Consider the following 13,705-nt stretch of genomic DNA (forward strand, 5'->3'; position numbering starts at 1 on the left):
ACTTTGCACTCATTAAATTTTTGCCCGGAGTTTCTTAAATCAGAGATAAAGGTTTTAAGAATGTGAACAAACATTAATATTCATGAGATGGCGAGTAGTTAATATTTTCACGCATTTATTGAAACATAATATATATAAAACATGACAGTTAAACCTAAAGGTTCTGCATGGGATCGTCGAATTGCTTTCTGTTTTTGTAATAACTTTCCATTTCCTCTTCAGTTGGAGCCTTAACCTCGTACATGCTGTTATATTTGCGCTTACGCTCATCCAACTCGACATTTTCTTCCTGAAAATAGAAACAATTTATTAACATTCGAATCCATATACGTCCTGAGTCAACTTACAGCTTCATTTTCATCATCATCATCTTTAGACTTCTCTCCCTTTTGCTTCTTTGCCTTTCTCAGCAGCTTCTTTTGCTTCTTCTTCAACTTCTTCCTGATTTTCATCTCCAGCTTCTTCTTCTCTTCCTCGTCAAGATCAACGTCATCAGAGGAAGAACCGCTTGAGTCAGAAGACTCACTTCCGCTGTCGGAACGTTTCCTCTTCTTTTCAACTGTCTCCTCGTCCTCCTCCACCTTGCTAGATCCTGCGACTGGCAGTTCCGGCGGTGGCATTGCTGTTTCCGTGTTTTTACAGCCAGATTCACCAACGCAATATGAATTCTGCAAAAAGAGGCAATTTGTAGAACTTGGAACTATATTCAAAGCTTTGATTACGTGCAGATAAAAATTTAAAAAAAATGATCACCTTCAAATTAAGTCAAGGCTAATTTTGATTGTAAATATGCATCAATATTACAATTAAACCACACCAAAAATTGATGGACAAAATTAAAGCAGGAAAACTAGCCTCACAGTAATTCCATTCAACCATAAGTAGTAAGAATTGATTTTTTTGTAAACAGGTAATCTTTATCATTAATTACCTTAACAAACGAATGACAGCACTTGAAGCCCCAAGCACCGTCCTTCCAGAAAGAGCCCCACACCGTGGTGTGGTTGTTGATCAGCTGGTCCTCCTGATACCTGGACCTAACGACTGGCTTCTCCTGGCCCTTAACCACACGACCAGAGCGCGAGTACTCAATGTAGGTCTCCGTCTGCGCGAGCAAGAGGGACTTTGGCGGCGCCTTCAGGTGCTCCTCGCCTCCGTATTTGGCCAGGATCGAGTTTTGCGCTTCAGACTTGTACGAATCTTTCTTGGTCTCGTACTCCTTCTTCAGCATCTCCAACTTGGTTGGCTCAGCCAACAGGTGCACGTCCACTCCTCGGTGGTGGGCATCCCACGCAAATATCTGCGCCCGTGCGTGACCCTGCGTGTCGCCCGAGAATCTTACAGCGTTCTCACCAGTGAATTCACCCCTGGAAAATGTTATGTATATTTTAGTTCCTATTTCCATCATATAATTGCGGAGTTTTAAATTTGCAGCGGATTTTAAATAAATTAAAATGTTAGCCATTTAATAGAAAATATTTGATTTTAATATAAAAAAACTAACAAGAACAAAAAATTACCAAAAACAAAATTAAAAACGATGTTTTCAAATAATCAATAATTTATGGCATGTGAGGATGACAAATCAATTTTTTGTTTCAGGCGTGTATGCATGTATCTATTTAAAATGAGCAATAAACAGTAATTTGACCCTTTCAATTAGCATTGTGAATGAAGAAAAAACAAAACAAAGCTCAAATCATTGTATAAAATAAAAATATACAATGCAAAAAGGAGTTTCGTTATAAACTGCAGTTTTTGTTACACGGAAGCAAAATAAAATCAAAAGTTAGAGTAATTGCAGGATTGATCGAGATATTTTTTAGAAACTAATCAAATTGATAGTTTTTCTTACTCATCAGCCTCCTCAGGGTTACTGGCGTTCGGGTTGTCCCTCATTGAGCGAGTCTTGGGATCGTAGTATGCAGAATTGGGGTCCAGATTTCTCAGGTACTTGGCAGTGTCTTCTCTGATACGCAAGTTTCGCACCGTGATACGCTGCTTGCTGTCTACTTTGGTGCCGGGCATGTCGATGTCATCGGCGTACTTGTCCTCGTCTGCTACGTCGTCGTCGTCATCATCGACGTCGTTCCTGTCACCCTGTGATCGAAGTTTATTAATTGAGTTTCCCATAAAAATGGCAGAAGGCTTACATCCTTGTCCTCCTCTCCGTCCGCCTTCAGCTTTTCAGCTTTGAGTTTGCGTTTCGCGTCCTCCACCTTCTGGAATTCCTCGACAATGGACCTGTGTTCTGCGGGGTCGTAGCCGTTCCACCTATCCCTTTTGCCGTCGTAATCGATCGCAAGGTTTGGCTGAACGAATTCGTCAGGTGCGATTTGCATACCCGTGTATCTTGCGCCAATCTGAGAAGGTTTATTAATTAGTCCATGCCTAAAACTTTTTAATGATGGCCTTATACCTTTCTAGGCCTTTCCACGCAGTCTTTCCTCTTGTGGGTCATTGCGCCGCAATTTTCACACGCACCCTTCCTAAACTTTGTGACAACTTTGCTCTGCAACGCGAAATAAATAAAAGATTTCAGTAAAATAAGTCAGAGGAGAGAAGCTAATATTACACACCTGATCAACGCCTCTTCTGTACCACTCGCCAAGCCCGGAGAACTGTTTTTCTCTGTCCTCCTGTGGCCTCTGATGCTTCAAAGTCGGTCCCTTGGAGCCGTAGTACCACGGAGCGCTGGAAATGTATTGCGGAATGTGGGGGTTGATGTCTCGACCCTCTTCATCCACAGCAGCTGGAGCAGTACCAGCCTGGAAAATTCACGATTTAAATTAAATAAAAAAAATATCAAATTTGTGTAAACAGAATCAAATCATAACAAGAAAATGATTCAAGAGCAACGTGATTTTAGATTTGTATGATCTCAATTTTCCACTTACTTTTCGCGCTTCTTCCAACTCTTTCGCTTTTCGCCATTCCTCCCTCGATTTTTTCTTCGGTTCATCATCAAATTCTGTTTTACTTTTTAAAATTTCTGAAACTGTAACTGAGGGTGCAGCCATGATTGTATACACTACATACACAACACAGATCACTCAGATCACTAACTTAGCCTCATAGCCTCTTGCAAAAATATCATAGGTGGCGGTGGTGGCGCGTTGTTTTGATGTGATTGGTTTGAAGAGAGTCCCGGTAAATCAGAGACATCTAAAAAGTGGCGGCAAATTGTAATTTAATTATTAAAAATGATAATTAATTATAGACCAAATTCATTCCTAATTATTCATTCTAGAGGAAATGCATTAATTGGATTTTAAATAATAATCTGATAGCTTCGTTTCGTTACCATTATTTTATTTTGTAGTGTTGCAAAATCACCAAAACCAAATTAATTTAGAAAAATACGAGGATGTGTTTAGAGTTAAGACGTGTTGCAATCCTCCAATCATGAAGCAGCAAATTTGCGTATTCAGCAGGAGTTAAACTGCTTACGTTTACCATTAGAAAGGAGTGATGTGATTGGCTAGGACGGCGTGAATTTGACCCAAGATGCAACATTTTTCCTTACACCCCATTCAAAAGTAAAAGTTGGTGTCTGTTTACATGAAATCTGTTGCTCTTCTGTCCATATTTCGCAAGTGTACACATCCGCTGAACTGTCCTGGTCAGACGGAGACACCAGGTTCAACCAATGAACCCAAGCAGCTGCAAGAAAAGCAGCCGAGGCGTTTTTCGAATGCGTTAATTCGTGCGAACAGCGGGCAGTGTCGGTCACAAATGGACACGATTATCAGCAACTGACTCAGCCGTCGTGTTTATCTTAGATAAGAGGCCGAAAGGATCAGGTAGTACTCACTAAATACGAAAAATGCATCTAGTGATCGCCGATCGCTTACCGGCGCACGTTTGTCCACAGAATCCGGAGCGAACGACACTTGCGATGGCCGGTTTAGGGGATCAGTTTTGTCTGCGCTGGAACAACTTCCAGAGCAACATCGTGTCCGTGCTGGACAACCTGAAGGAACAGGAGGACCTGGTGGACGTGACACTCGTGTGCGAGGGCCACGCGGTCAAGGCGCACAAGGTCATCCTGTCAGCGTGCAGCCCTTACTTCAGAAATGTCTTCAAAGTAACTCGAAAAGCTCACTGCTTGACGGTGACCTAATTTCGCGCCACTTGCAGGAAAACCCGTGCCAACATCCGATTGTCATCCTGAAAGATGTGCAAAACACGGAACTCGACGCTCTGCTGAGTTTCATGTACCAGGGCGAGGTGTACATCTCACAGGACAGGCTTTCGTCCTTCCTCAGGACGGCAGAAATTCTGCAAGTCCGAGGACTGGCAGGAGCCACTGCACCTGCTGGCTTACTGGTACAAATATAGTCACAGCTCCTGCCGAATTAGATAAAAATCGTTTGTGCCGATTAAAATTTATATTTAGTCAAAACTGAAGTGTCAAAAATTGAAATTTCAGTCAGATCTAATGAAAATGAGCAAGAATGGCGGGAAAATAGAGACTGCTCACTTAGTTGTTTCAATCAAAAAATCAGTATCAAAATTCCTCCTGTTAATTTCAGCAAACGGACCAAACGCAAGCTAAAAATCGGAGTAAAGGTAGCTCAGGTCGAGGCTCGCCGCTGCCCCTGCTAAACCCGATCCAGAAGGAAGCGACCTCGCCCCCTCAGGCCAAACGAAGAAAAACCACCCCGAGAAGGGTTGTCGAAAACGCCGTTGCAGCTGTGAGTCTTCCCCAGGTGGGGGTGAAACAGGAACCTATGGACGATGAGCAACTGGGTATCTGCAGGGAAGAGGACCAGCTCAAGTTGGACGGCGACGATGAGGATGAAGAGCCTGACGATCCGTTTTTGCCTCCGTCAGGTTCTCAAAGCCCTCTGGCCAGCGATGAGTCAACTAGCATGCTTGCCAGATCATTAACTGCCCCTCGAGATGCCACTGGTGAGTAACACTTCACACAGAAATAAATTCATGAAAATTTCCAAAGTTAAGATTTAAAATTAATGAAGTAAATTTAAACAGCAGAATTTAGAGCGTCTGGTCTTGCGTTGCAGATTTTACTTTTTGTATAATTTAAAATAATAAAAAAACGGAATTCTTTACATTTCTTGTACAAGGATTATTCCAATTCTAAATTTTTTAAATACCATCATCTCCGTATTTTTAAATACTTCTTGATATTTCCAAATTCAAAAGTTTTGAACCCTTTTTATTGCCAGATTAGTTTTGGTCAGAGTTTGGCAGAATCAGCAAATTCCTTCGCGTAGGGGTAGCATTTGAGGGGGTGATCAGGGTGCGCCCTGAGACACTCGACGAGCACCTGCAGAGGTGGTTCGGCCTTAGCCGGGGGCAGGACACGGTGCTGGGGACGTCTTAGGGGTGTGTAGTGCTGGCTAAGGGCCTCTTTCAGCTCCCTGACGCGCACCTCCAGAGCCACTTGCTGGTGCTGCAACTCGCGGAACAGTCCCTCCTCTACGTAGAGGCCATCGGCGCGAAAATCCTGGTGCCGCGCCTCAGGAGGGTCAGGCACAATGGCCACCCTGAAAATATTATCTCCGTTAGTGCTCAAATTATTTTTTGTAAACGTGTCACTTAGGATTGACGAGTAAACTGATAAAATAAAGGCGAGTTTTATGAATGTTGTGAATCAGAACATTTTTTGTTGTTGATAAAAGTTGCTCAATACCTTGGTGGGTTTTGCGCATACTTTTGGCCGAGCTGCTTGGCCAATTCCTCGGAAACGCGAACTATTTTCGACTGGCTGATGACCATTACCGCTGTTTATATTTTGCCAAAGTGGAATTTTACTGAATTTGAATTCAACAATACACAACAGTGATTTCTAAAAGTATTGTTGAGAGTAAAAAAGCAGCAAAACTTATAAATTAAAATTGCACTTGAAGTAAATAGTTTAATAACAATGTTATCGCTAAAATACTGAAATCTCATTTTTTATTTCAGGATCAAATTCTCCTCTACAAAATCTCCTTTTAAGCGGAAGCGTGGAAGCGTCATTGTCAATTTCGGATCAGCAACAGCAATTGTCGCCAGGTGAGTTGAGCTTCAAATTTTTATGTGCATGTGTTTTTGGCCGTTGGATAATTTATTAATAAAAATCGGGAGGAACGCTGCTCTGTCTTGGGCCGAGCTTTTTTTATCTCTTTTCTTTTTTCTTAGACTAACTCTCTGCTGCTGCCTGCGATAAAATTTAATCAACTTTCGGGTTGGGTTCCATCACACTCGGCTTTATGTATGTTCTGTTTATCTCTGATAAAAAGTGGCGTATGCGTGTGTGTGCGTTGTGGTTGGTTGTACATTATTTGGAGCATTTATTTATCATCGAGCAAACAAATATTCAATAATTTGTCGTGACGAGTTGGCGCGATAAAACATGGTCTGCAGGAGATTTTTGTTTGTCACTCTTGTCTCGGATACAAAGATCATTATTATTATTACTATTATTTTCTCGAGCCGCGAGAAACTCAATCAATTGGCACGTGTATTCCCGTCCGTCCTTCACTCGGATTATAAAATGAACGATTGGGTTGAGAAAAATGGGCAACCTGAAAGGCGCATTCCTCGCATTGTTGAACAGCAGCGAGTGCCTCTGGTTCTTGGGGCCGAGGTTCGCAGGGCATCAGCAGAATGAGTGTGACCTGTTCGCAGGGTCGTCGGTGGGCTGCTTCGGGCGGGGCGCGTGCCGCCGACCCCGCGAGTGCCCCCTCTGCCGGCGCACCTTTAGCAACCACTTCAACATGAAGCAGCACGTGATGAACGTGCACGCGCCGCCCGTGCCGGCGCAGTGCCCCAAGTGCGACTGCGTCGTGCGTAACCGGCTCTACCTGCGCAAGCACCTCGTCAAAGCGCACAACGTGCCGCTCAGACGCGTCTTCGACAGCCACGGCCGCCGCGTCTACGTTCGCTCCCCTCCCTCCTCGCCCTGACCCTCCGGACCTCCCCTCTTCCGCCAAGGACCGTAAACGAACTGAAGGATTTTTACTGCCATAACGGAAAACGCGGGCGACCACCCCCCATGGGACCCATTTTAGTCCTGATGGCTTACCCCGAGTGTCACAATCAATATTTTATTACTTTTTTAGTCTCGTAAATGCTAAGCAAAAAGTAATTCTTTTTTTCTTGTTGCAATAATTTAAATTTGTCTAAATTTGACCATTTCGTCCTCGGTAAATTCTTTTTATAGGACGAATTAATACTTGAGCTTCCATTTTTTATAATTTCTGCATGAAATATTTATATATAAAATATTACAATCTTATCGTTCATAAATGAAGTCTTTACAGTACAGTATTTTTTATTTTGAATAACAATATTTTGATTCTTATCATCATATTATGTAATACTTACAGAAATTAAACTTAAAATTTAATTGCTATTATTTGGATGTGATGCTCAAGGTTGGTTTTTAAATTCATTTTCAGAAATTACCCCTCCAGATTCAAGTTTCATTGGGTGGTTAAATCCCAAAAGTGCCAAACCAGATTTACAGTCAACCCCGTTCCTCCACAGTTCCTTGCAATTTCGAATTTAGTATCAAACGGAGCCAAATCAAAGGAGAGGCCAATGCATTTGTTCAGTGTACCTTGCGTCAATTCACGCGCACAACAATTTGTTCAGCAGGCTGCACCGCTTGTCTTCTATATTTGCAAGTGGGTAACAAAAACTGAGTGTGTAAAATTATATACATGTGTGCAATTTAATCAATCTTGCATGAAGATGTGTTCCAAGTACAAAAGTGCATGACACGGTGAAACTAACATATACAAAAGAGAAAGTTAGCTGTAAAAATACCCTGTATGTGATTTCTAGGGCTCATATCACAGGCCGTAACATGAGTCTTTGCTAGTCTGTGGTTCATAGAGCTTACACTTGCCCATATTTTGTGTAAATGACGTCTGAATGAAACTAATAAAAGCAACTATATATCTTATACAACATTAACCAACTCGCTTCAATACGCTGCATTTCAATGCACCTCTCTTTAACGCACAAACTAATGTTCTTAGCGATTTGACTAATTTTGGTGGAAATTTTGGTGTTGATCAGTCGCTCAACAGGCAGAAAGCCTTTTTCCAAATAATTTTGACGCCAGAATTTCCACTCTCCGCCAGCAAAGAGCGAATATAATTAACGCGCAGTGTGGAGCAGAATGCTGGAAAGGGCCACGGTGATTGCGGATTTGAGACGCGCTCGTTTTGCTTTCTAGGGAGCCAGACGACTCGGCCGGCGGGCGGTCTTCCACGGGTGGCGCAGGGGGGCTCGTGTCCCCACTGCGGCCAGGAGTACGCCAACCAGTCGTCGCTCAAGTACCACGTGCGCCTCGTCCACTCGGAAATGACTGACCGTGCCTGCTGCCACCTGTGTCCCAAGTCGTTTCGCACGCGCGAGAGTTTCAAGCTGAAGCAGCACATGAAGGACGCGCACAACGTCCACTACTGACCCCGCGCGGAAACCTCGCTTTTGACTGTGCCACACGAACTGTTTCCCCTCAATCAGGGTCCACGGACGAGGTGACTGCCAATAATGCGGCGCATGTGACGTCGAGGGAACAATTTTGCACGAAAGTGTCTCTCGTCACAGACTTCGAAGCCGTGAAAAATTGCTTGTTAATATTTTTGATGCGAATTTGGTGTTAAGGAAAGCCAGTTGATCAAAAATCGAGATTTTAGTAGAGGTCTTGATTCCAATTTCAGGACCACAATTATTTTGTTCTTTGACAGGCCATCGATTCTTCCACCTGAACATCGATTTTTTTTGTTACATTACGAATTCTCACACTACTCTTCGTTGATAATTATTATTATATTATTTATAAAAGATGTTTATGTTGCATTTCTTTTTTAACACTCACTTTAATCTATAAGAATAAAAATCTTTCTCTTAAAACAACGCCCAGCTTTTTCCCCGCGAAACTTATTATTTCCTCCAGACCATGTCTCGTATTTTTTTTATCATTTCGAAAAGTGAATGAGTTTTACCAGCATGCCGTTTGTCTCTTGAGTTTGCGTCTTTCTTTTCCATGTGCCGTTGGTTATTTTTTTTTCTTCAAAGAAAGCAGTGTCATGTGGTGTGCATTTGCAGAAGATGTTCGAAGCTCAGACAGTAACCGAATGAGCAGTCGACCCTGTCCAGTATGCCAGAAGATCATCTCGAACAAGTCCAACCTGGTGAAGCACATGCGGATCAAGCACGGTGGCTCGTACCTGCAGGAGGCCTCGTGCCACATTTGCGGCAAGGTCTTCAAGCACAAGTACTCGCTCTCGGCGCACATGTACTCGCTGCACCGCTCGACGGACGCGCCCAACGAAAGCAACAACCACCACGCTGCCTTCTAAGCTTTTTGATCAAACAGCTTGCAATACTTAAACTTTTTACAGGAAACACACACGTGCCTTAGAGACTTAAAAGGTATAGTCACGATTTCATACTTGTACCGAGTAGTCATTATAGAAACGTTTTATAGCCAAAAATTTAGTATTAATAATTTGTACTTGACAAAGAGAACAGAACAACGAGTTGTGAACTAAATATTTTACTGTTGGAATTGAGTAAATTTTAAAGACTGATGTTACAGAATGTTTCCTCTGGTTTTATTGATCTTATTTACAAACTTTTAATTTAGTGATTTCGTAAAAAAATTAGTATCCGATGCTTTCAACCTTACCAGAGCAGCTCTCGGGCTCAAAGAAGAAGGAATTGTTGAGGGGTTTGTCTTTGAAGCTGATGGCCTTGATCACCTCCTGAGCCATAATGCCACCAACGATGGCACAAGACGCTCCCAGCTGACCGACAACGTCGCTGAAATTAAAAATCATTTCAAATTTTCCTGTTACGGGGATTGAATAGTGATAATGAAATACCAAAATATCTCAGAAGGAAGCTTGGCAGGATCTACACCTAATTCTGGCAAGAGAGAATCTCTGATAGCAGTCAGGGTTTCCAGGTCTTCTGAGGACCTGTTAGGATACCTTTGCTCCTTTTCCCTGAAAGCCTGGATCACTGAAAATTGAATTTCAGTTATTTTAATTCGCCAAGTGAAATCAATTGATTATACCTCTCATCAAAAAGTAGCCATTGCTCATCTTTTTAAGTTTCTTGGCTTGGTCACCTGACTTCCAATCAGCGTCAATGAAGTCTTGGTAAGGAGCAAAAGTAGCTGTGTCCTTTATCATTTGGCTCACAGGAGGTGCTCCTTTCACATTTATTTTTGTCTCGCTGTAAAGAAGAGCAATTATGAACTTTTCTTCAAAGTGAATAATTTTAATAGTTCCTACATTGAAAACTCATGCAGCAACAGGTCTGCAAACATGAATCCATAAAAGCCGAAGACGTCCCCGGCAAAGAACTTGATGTTGTTCAGTCTGCAAATCTGGTCGAGCCTCTGGTTGTGTTTCTTCAGGCAGCCGAGGGCCACCACTACCTCAAACTTGGTGAAGAACTCGTCAGGCTCTCCGTCGATGGTGTTGACCCTGGCTTGCACATCCACCATGGGGTTGAGCGGCCGAGCCCTTTCCAGCGAACTAACAGCCCTATTCGCGCCGACTACAGATTCGGACACGAAAAATTGAGACTCCAGGTCGTCAGGGTTGACAGGTTCGTGGTCCATCAGGGTCAGCGCCTTTACACCGGACAGAATCAGGTTCTTGGCCACCTCGGCGCCCAGACCTCGGGCACCCACGACCAAAACTCGGGCAGCTCGTAAACTGGAAAGAAATTGCCATGAAATTATGTTTTCAAAGCAAAAATTGAAATAAAAAGAACCTTTTATTTTAACTTTAAAATTCAGTTAGACATCAATTAGAAACAACAGATCAAGGCTTTGCGCATAATCGCCATTTATGTAATTTGCGGGAAATGAAGGCAAAGTATGTAATATTATTATGTATGAAAACGAATTTTGGTTTCATACCGTTTTTGAGAATCAAGACCCCAGAGCCGGATTTGGCGATCGTAGAGTGTAGCTTCATCCTCGCTGATCTCTTGGATCTTATGCTCTACCATTTCGACGGTTCTTTTTTCAACTTCTTCGCGATTTTGTGTGAAGATTAAATTTTTATTGCACGCTGAGAGCAAATTTGCCGGCAGAACGTCAACACGTCAAACACAAACTCAACAACACGCGTTGTTTATAAATTATTGCGGCTACAGCGACCTCAGGCTCGGGTGGTCGTGGTGTGAACTAATTATTAACTTCTCCCTTCATTCATGCTGTTATTTCAGGAGAGTAGAAATCTTAGAAATATATTCTCCTTACTGCGCTGCTGATCTTTCTCCTCAGTCCACTGCTTCCTCAGGTGGATGGCCTTTTATTTTTCAATTTTGTTTTCAAGAAGTTTCAATAATTATGCTAAAAAGTTTTGTTTTTCTAATTAATTGTGTATTGGTGCCTATTTTACTTTTTTCTGATGTTTCACTTTTTAAGTTCATTATTTGCAATAAAATAAAATAGGTGTGAAGTTGTCGAATTTATGGTAAAACACTCAAAAAATAATTCTCAGGACTTTTAATTGAAAAAAGTTGATTTAATTCATTTTTGTATTTCTCTGGACATAACGTTCACTCATCTCTTCCGTAAAGGAGAACATGGGCTATGCCGCAATATTTAGTCGATCCTAAGTAGATTTAGGACCTTTCCGAATATTTTGGTTTTAAATTCACATCAAGATGACATGCATTTATTTTATCTTGGAATTTTATTTACTCATAAGCAAAATTCAGTGTCAGGCTGACACAGACAGAATTTTCCGAATTTTCATACACCGTTATTTTTAACAATGAAAGAAATTCAGTTTAACTATTTGTTCAAACAGGAAAAAAAATCAAATCAGCTTCATCAGCTACACAGCAAATATTGGTAACATTCCTTTAGTAGATAATCAGATATCTAGGGTAGGCCTGGAAAGATAAAATAATTTAGAACAGAATGTTGCAAATTTGACAAAATGCCAACCTGTTGCTCATTCATGACCCTGACTTGGGTGCCTGAATCCTGAGAATGGCGGCCTTGATGCCCAACAGCCACCCTGCAGAGGAGGGCGTAGGCATCCGATCTGGCACCACTCTGCCTGACAAAGCCTTCACACTGGTTTGGCAGCACCGAGAAAACGGTGCCACTACCTATCGGAGTTAAGTAGTTTGAGTAAAAGTAGCCATAAATTTTTAAATTCGAGTGATTTGAAATTTGACACTCACCCTTGGCTGCTGGGAAGCCAGTTTCGGCCACAGTTTTGGCATCTGGGGTGCAGAGGAAGAGGCGCCTCTCACACACCCACTGCTTACCACACTCTCTGAAGATGCGCTCTCGGACCTGCTTATAGTCAGCCCAAGTCTTGTTGTTGTCAATCTTGAAGACCTATTATATTTCAAGAATTTATAATAAGGAATTAACAGGACAGATAATTTCCGGAGCTCGAGTTTAATTCATTTTAACTGTATATATGCTTTAAAATGCTTGAATAAAATTTTAGTTGGAAATTAAAGAAAGAAAATGCATTATTTACGAGTTTACCTTCTTGATGTGGAATGTATTAGCCACCTTGCACTTGACGTAGGCGAATCGAGCACCATTCTCAGGCACTTCAGTCAGTCTGAAACCATCGTACCACCCATACCTGCTGAATCCATATGTTAGTTTTGGGGTTAAGAATAAATTTATTTTTTAACTCACTTTTGATTGCCAGCCGCAGCACCGGCAGTACTGGCAATAGTTGAAGCGAGGGAAGAAGCCATGATCGGAAAACGCTAACCTATAAAAATTAAAGCTTTTAAACTAAAGTTGGGAGTCGAATTATTTCAGAAATCACAAGGCATCGTTCACACACTTCTCGGCTCCAAGAGGACGCGGGTCCTTTCTGCATGCATTACAATAATTATCATAATAATTATTATTGCATGTTAATCTTATGCGGTGGACAGGGTTGCAAAAAACCAGCATTTTGTTTAAATGAAGTGCAGTGTTAAATTTTTGTTCGATTTGTACCGGTTTCTTGCAGGCAAAATGTTTGCACCCATTTTCAATTCGTCAATCGTCACGGCGAAAAATTGTCGGAGAGAAATACATTTTTGGAGAAAATGAGGCAGCAAAAATAATGGCAAATTTAATGAGAAAATCTGCACAGCAGAGGAAATTTTCGAAATTTTGACCACTCCGACCGGAAATTTTATTTTTATCAAGGGATTAAATATGGAATAAAGAACATTAATTATTGTTTCTTGCATGTCTTGAGCAAGAAATTGGTAAATATTGAGTGTTAAAAATCAGTGGCGAAAAAACCGGGTGGAAAGGCAAAATGCACGATTACATAATATTATGTAATGTAAATAATCTATGTACATAATGTGATTTTTGCAGGAATAATATTAAATATAATACATATCTTAAATATAATTATAAGTAAAAATTATTATTTAAAATAATCCAATAAAAATTATGTTGCATATTTATAATTATGGTGATCAAATGTAACTGGGCAAAAATACTTGGATTATTGTTTTTGTGGTCTATGTACATATGTATGTATGTACATTTAATTACGATTTGATAGCGGCGATTACCTGTATGTATACATACATACATAATATTATGTATTATGTATGATATCTACTTACGCAAGAAATGCAGATCGCTTGTGTGAATGTGTGATTGTTGATTAAGACTGATCTGATCACCAAAATTCCTCGTTGACCTCTTGTCAATTCCGCAAAGTCTTGTGTT

The 13,705-nt window shown here is 41.3% G+C and overlaps 5 protein-coding genes across 9 annotated transcripts; 1 reads left to right on the forward strand and 4 right to left on the reverse strand.

The window, feature by feature from the left end:
- Positions 1 to 88: 88 nt before the first annotated feature.
- On the reverse strand, positions 89 to 3,056 carry Slu7 (Pre-mRNA-splicing factor Slu7). Its single transcript, XM_065487026.1, has 8 exons — positions 2,898 to 3,056; positions 2,580 to 2,768; positions 2,420 to 2,512; positions 2,154 to 2,363; positions 1,856 to 2,100; positions 932 to 1,367; positions 348 to 668; positions 89 to 289 (listed from the first exon to the last, which is right to left on the reverse strand). The coding sequence occupies exons 1-8, from the start codon at positions 3,018 to 3,020 to the stop codon at positions 155 to 157; spliced, it is 1,752 nt and encodes a 583-aa protein (XP_065343098.1). The 5' UTR covers positions 3,021 to 3,056; the 3' UTR covers positions 89 to 154.
- Positions 3,057 to 3,396: 340 nt separating this feature from the next.
- On the forward strand, positions 3,397 to 9,567 carry LOC135941478 (protein bric-a-brac 2-like). Of its 4 annotated transcripts, XR_010574988.1 has the most exons (7): positions 3,397 to 3,803; positions 3,875 to 4,087; positions 4,141 to 4,329; positions 4,536 to 4,914; positions 5,935 to 6,024; positions 6,640 to 7,640; positions 8,198 to 8,335. XR_010574988.1 is itself a non-coding variant. In XM_065487053.1 (6 exons), exons 2-6 carry the CDS (start codon positions 3,899 to 3,901, stop codon positions 6,915 to 6,917), a joined length of 1,125 nt encoding a protein of 374 aa, XP_065343125.1. In that variant the 5' UTR covers positions 3,397 to 3,803; positions 3,875 to 3,898; the 3' UTR covers positions 6,918 to 8,191. The 4 variants fall into 4 exon arrangements, 3 of the variants coding, with proteins under 3 accessions (XP_065343125.1, XP_065343136.1, XP_065343146.1); XM_065487053.1 differs by lacking the exon at positions 8,198 to 8,335 and having other exon boundaries at positions 6,640 to 8,191; XM_065487064.1 differs by lacking the exons at positions 6,640 to 7,640; positions 8,198 to 8,335 and adding an exon at positions 9,073 to 9,567 and having other exon boundaries at positions 3,401 to 3,803.
- LOC135941517 (uncharacterized) lies at positions 5,142 to 5,835 on the reverse strand. Its single transcript, XM_065487120.1, has 2 exons — positions 5,660 to 5,835; positions 5,142 to 5,513 (listed from the first exon to the last, which is right to left on the reverse strand). Exons 1-2 carry the CDS (start codon positions 5,743 to 5,745, stop codon positions 5,204 to 5,206), a joined length of 396 nt encoding a protein of 131 aa, XP_065343192.1. The 5' UTR covers positions 5,746 to 5,835; the 3' UTR covers positions 5,142 to 5,203.
- Aos1 (activator of SUMO 1) lies at positions 9,560 to 11,096 on the reverse strand. The gene is made up of 5 exons (XM_065487087.1): positions 10,901 to 11,096; positions 10,266 to 10,694; positions 10,046 to 10,206; positions 9,852 to 9,990; positions 9,560 to 9,789 (listed from the first exon to the last, which is right to left on the reverse strand). Exons 1-5 carry the CDS (start codon positions 10,990 to 10,992, stop codon positions 9,630 to 9,632), a joined length of 981 nt encoding a protein of 326 aa, XP_065343159.1. The 5' UTR covers positions 10,993 to 11,096; the 3' UTR covers positions 9,560 to 9,629.
- A 526-nt stretch (positions 11,097 to 11,622) lies between these two features.
- LOC135941504 (uncharacterized) lies at positions 11,623 to 13,705 on the reverse strand. 2 transcript variants are annotated; one of them, XM_065487100.1, is made up of 6 exons: positions 13,600 to 13,705; positions 12,659 to 12,737; positions 12,500 to 12,605; positions 12,184 to 12,343; positions 11,942 to 12,108; positions 11,623 to 11,886 (listed from the first exon to the last, which is right to left on the reverse strand). In XM_065487100.1, exons 2-6 carry the CDS (start codon positions 12,718 to 12,720, stop codon positions 11,857 to 11,859), a joined length of 525 nt encoding a protein of 174 aa, XP_065343172.1. In that variant the 5' UTR covers positions 12,721 to 12,737; positions 13,600 to 13,705; the 3' UTR covers positions 11,623 to 11,856. The 2 variants fall into 2 exon arrangements, with proteins under 2 accessions (XP_065343172.1, XP_065343180.1); XM_065487108.1 differs by having other exon boundaries at positions 11,630 to 11,886; positions 12,500 to 12,602; positions 13,600 to 13,698.

This window comes from Cloeon dipterum, chromosome 1 (assembly GCF_949628265.1).
Source record: "Cloeon dipterum chromosome 1, ieCloDipt1.1, whole genome shotgun sequence".
Lineage (NCBI taxonomy): Eukaryota > Metazoa > Arthropoda > Insecta > Ephemeroptera > Baetidae > Cloeon > Cloeon dipterum.

What these genes read in the sequence shown, in the direction of transcription:
- Slu7 (XM_065487026.1), bottom strand. Translation starts at nt 3,020, where the DNA reads ATGGCTGCACCCTCAGTTACAGTTTCAGAAATTTTAAAAAGTAAAACA. An exon ending in AGTTGGAAGAAGCGCGAAAA is followed by an intron (nt 2,769 to 2,897) that starts GTAAGTGGAAAA and finishes TGAATTTTCCAG; the next exon opens with GCTGGTACTGCTCCAGCTGC. An exon ending in ATGATGATGAAAATGAAGCT is followed by an intron (nt 290 to 347) that starts GTAAGTTGACTC and finishes TTCTATTTTCAG; the next exon opens with GAAGAAAATGTCGAGTTGGA.
- LOC135941478 (XM_065487053.1), top strand. Translation starts at nt 3,899, where the DNA reads ATGGCCGGTTTAGGGGATCAGTTTTGTCTGCGCTGGAACAACTTCCAG. An exon ending in ACTTCAGAAATGTCTTCAAA is followed by an intron (nt 4,088 to 4,140) that starts GTAACTCGAAAA and finishes CGCCACTTGCAG; the next exon opens with GAAAACCCGTGCCAACATCC. An exon ending in GCAACAGCAATTGTCGCCAG is followed by an intron (nt 6,025 to 6,639) that starts GTGAGTTGAGCT and finishes ACCTGTTCGCAG; the next exon opens with GGTCGTCGGTGGGCTGCTTC.
- LOC135941517 (XM_065487120.1), bottom strand. Translation starts at nt 5,745, where the DNA reads ATGGTCATCAGCCAGTCGAAAATAGTTCGCGTTTCCGAGGAATTGGCC. An exon ending in TATGCGCAAAACCCACCAAG is followed by an intron (nt 5,514 to 5,659) that starts GTATTGAGCAAC and finishes TAATATTTTCAG; the next exon opens with GGTGGCCATTGTGCCTGACC.
- Aos1 (XM_065487087.1), bottom strand. Translation starts at nt 10,992, where the DNA reads ATGGTAGAGCATAAGATCCAAGAGATCAGCGAGGATGAAGCTACACTC. An exon ending in TTGCTGCATGAGTTTTCAAT is followed by an intron (nt 10,207 to 10,265) that starts GTAGGAACTATT and finishes TCTTCTTTACAG; the next exon opens with CGAGACAAAAATAAATGTGA. An exon ending in TGGCTACTTTTTGATGAGAG is followed by an intron (nt 9,991 to 10,045) that starts GTATAATCAATT and finishes TTCAATTTTCAG; the next exon opens with TGATCCAGGCTTTCAGGGAA.
- LOC135941504 (XM_065487100.1), bottom strand. Translation starts at nt 12,720, where the DNA reads ATGGCTTCTTCCCTCGCTTCAACTATTGCCAGTACTGCCGGTGCTGCG. An exon ending in TGGCTTCCCAGCAGCCAAGG is followed by an intron (nt 12,109 to 12,183) that starts GTGAGTGTCAAA and finishes TAACTCCGATAG; the next exon opens with GTAGTGGCACCGTTTTCTCG. An exon ending in GGGTCATGAATGAGCAACAG is followed by an intron (nt 11,887 to 11,941) that starts GTTGGCATTTTG and finishes TTATCTTTCCAG; the next exon opens with GCCTACCCTAGATATCTGAT.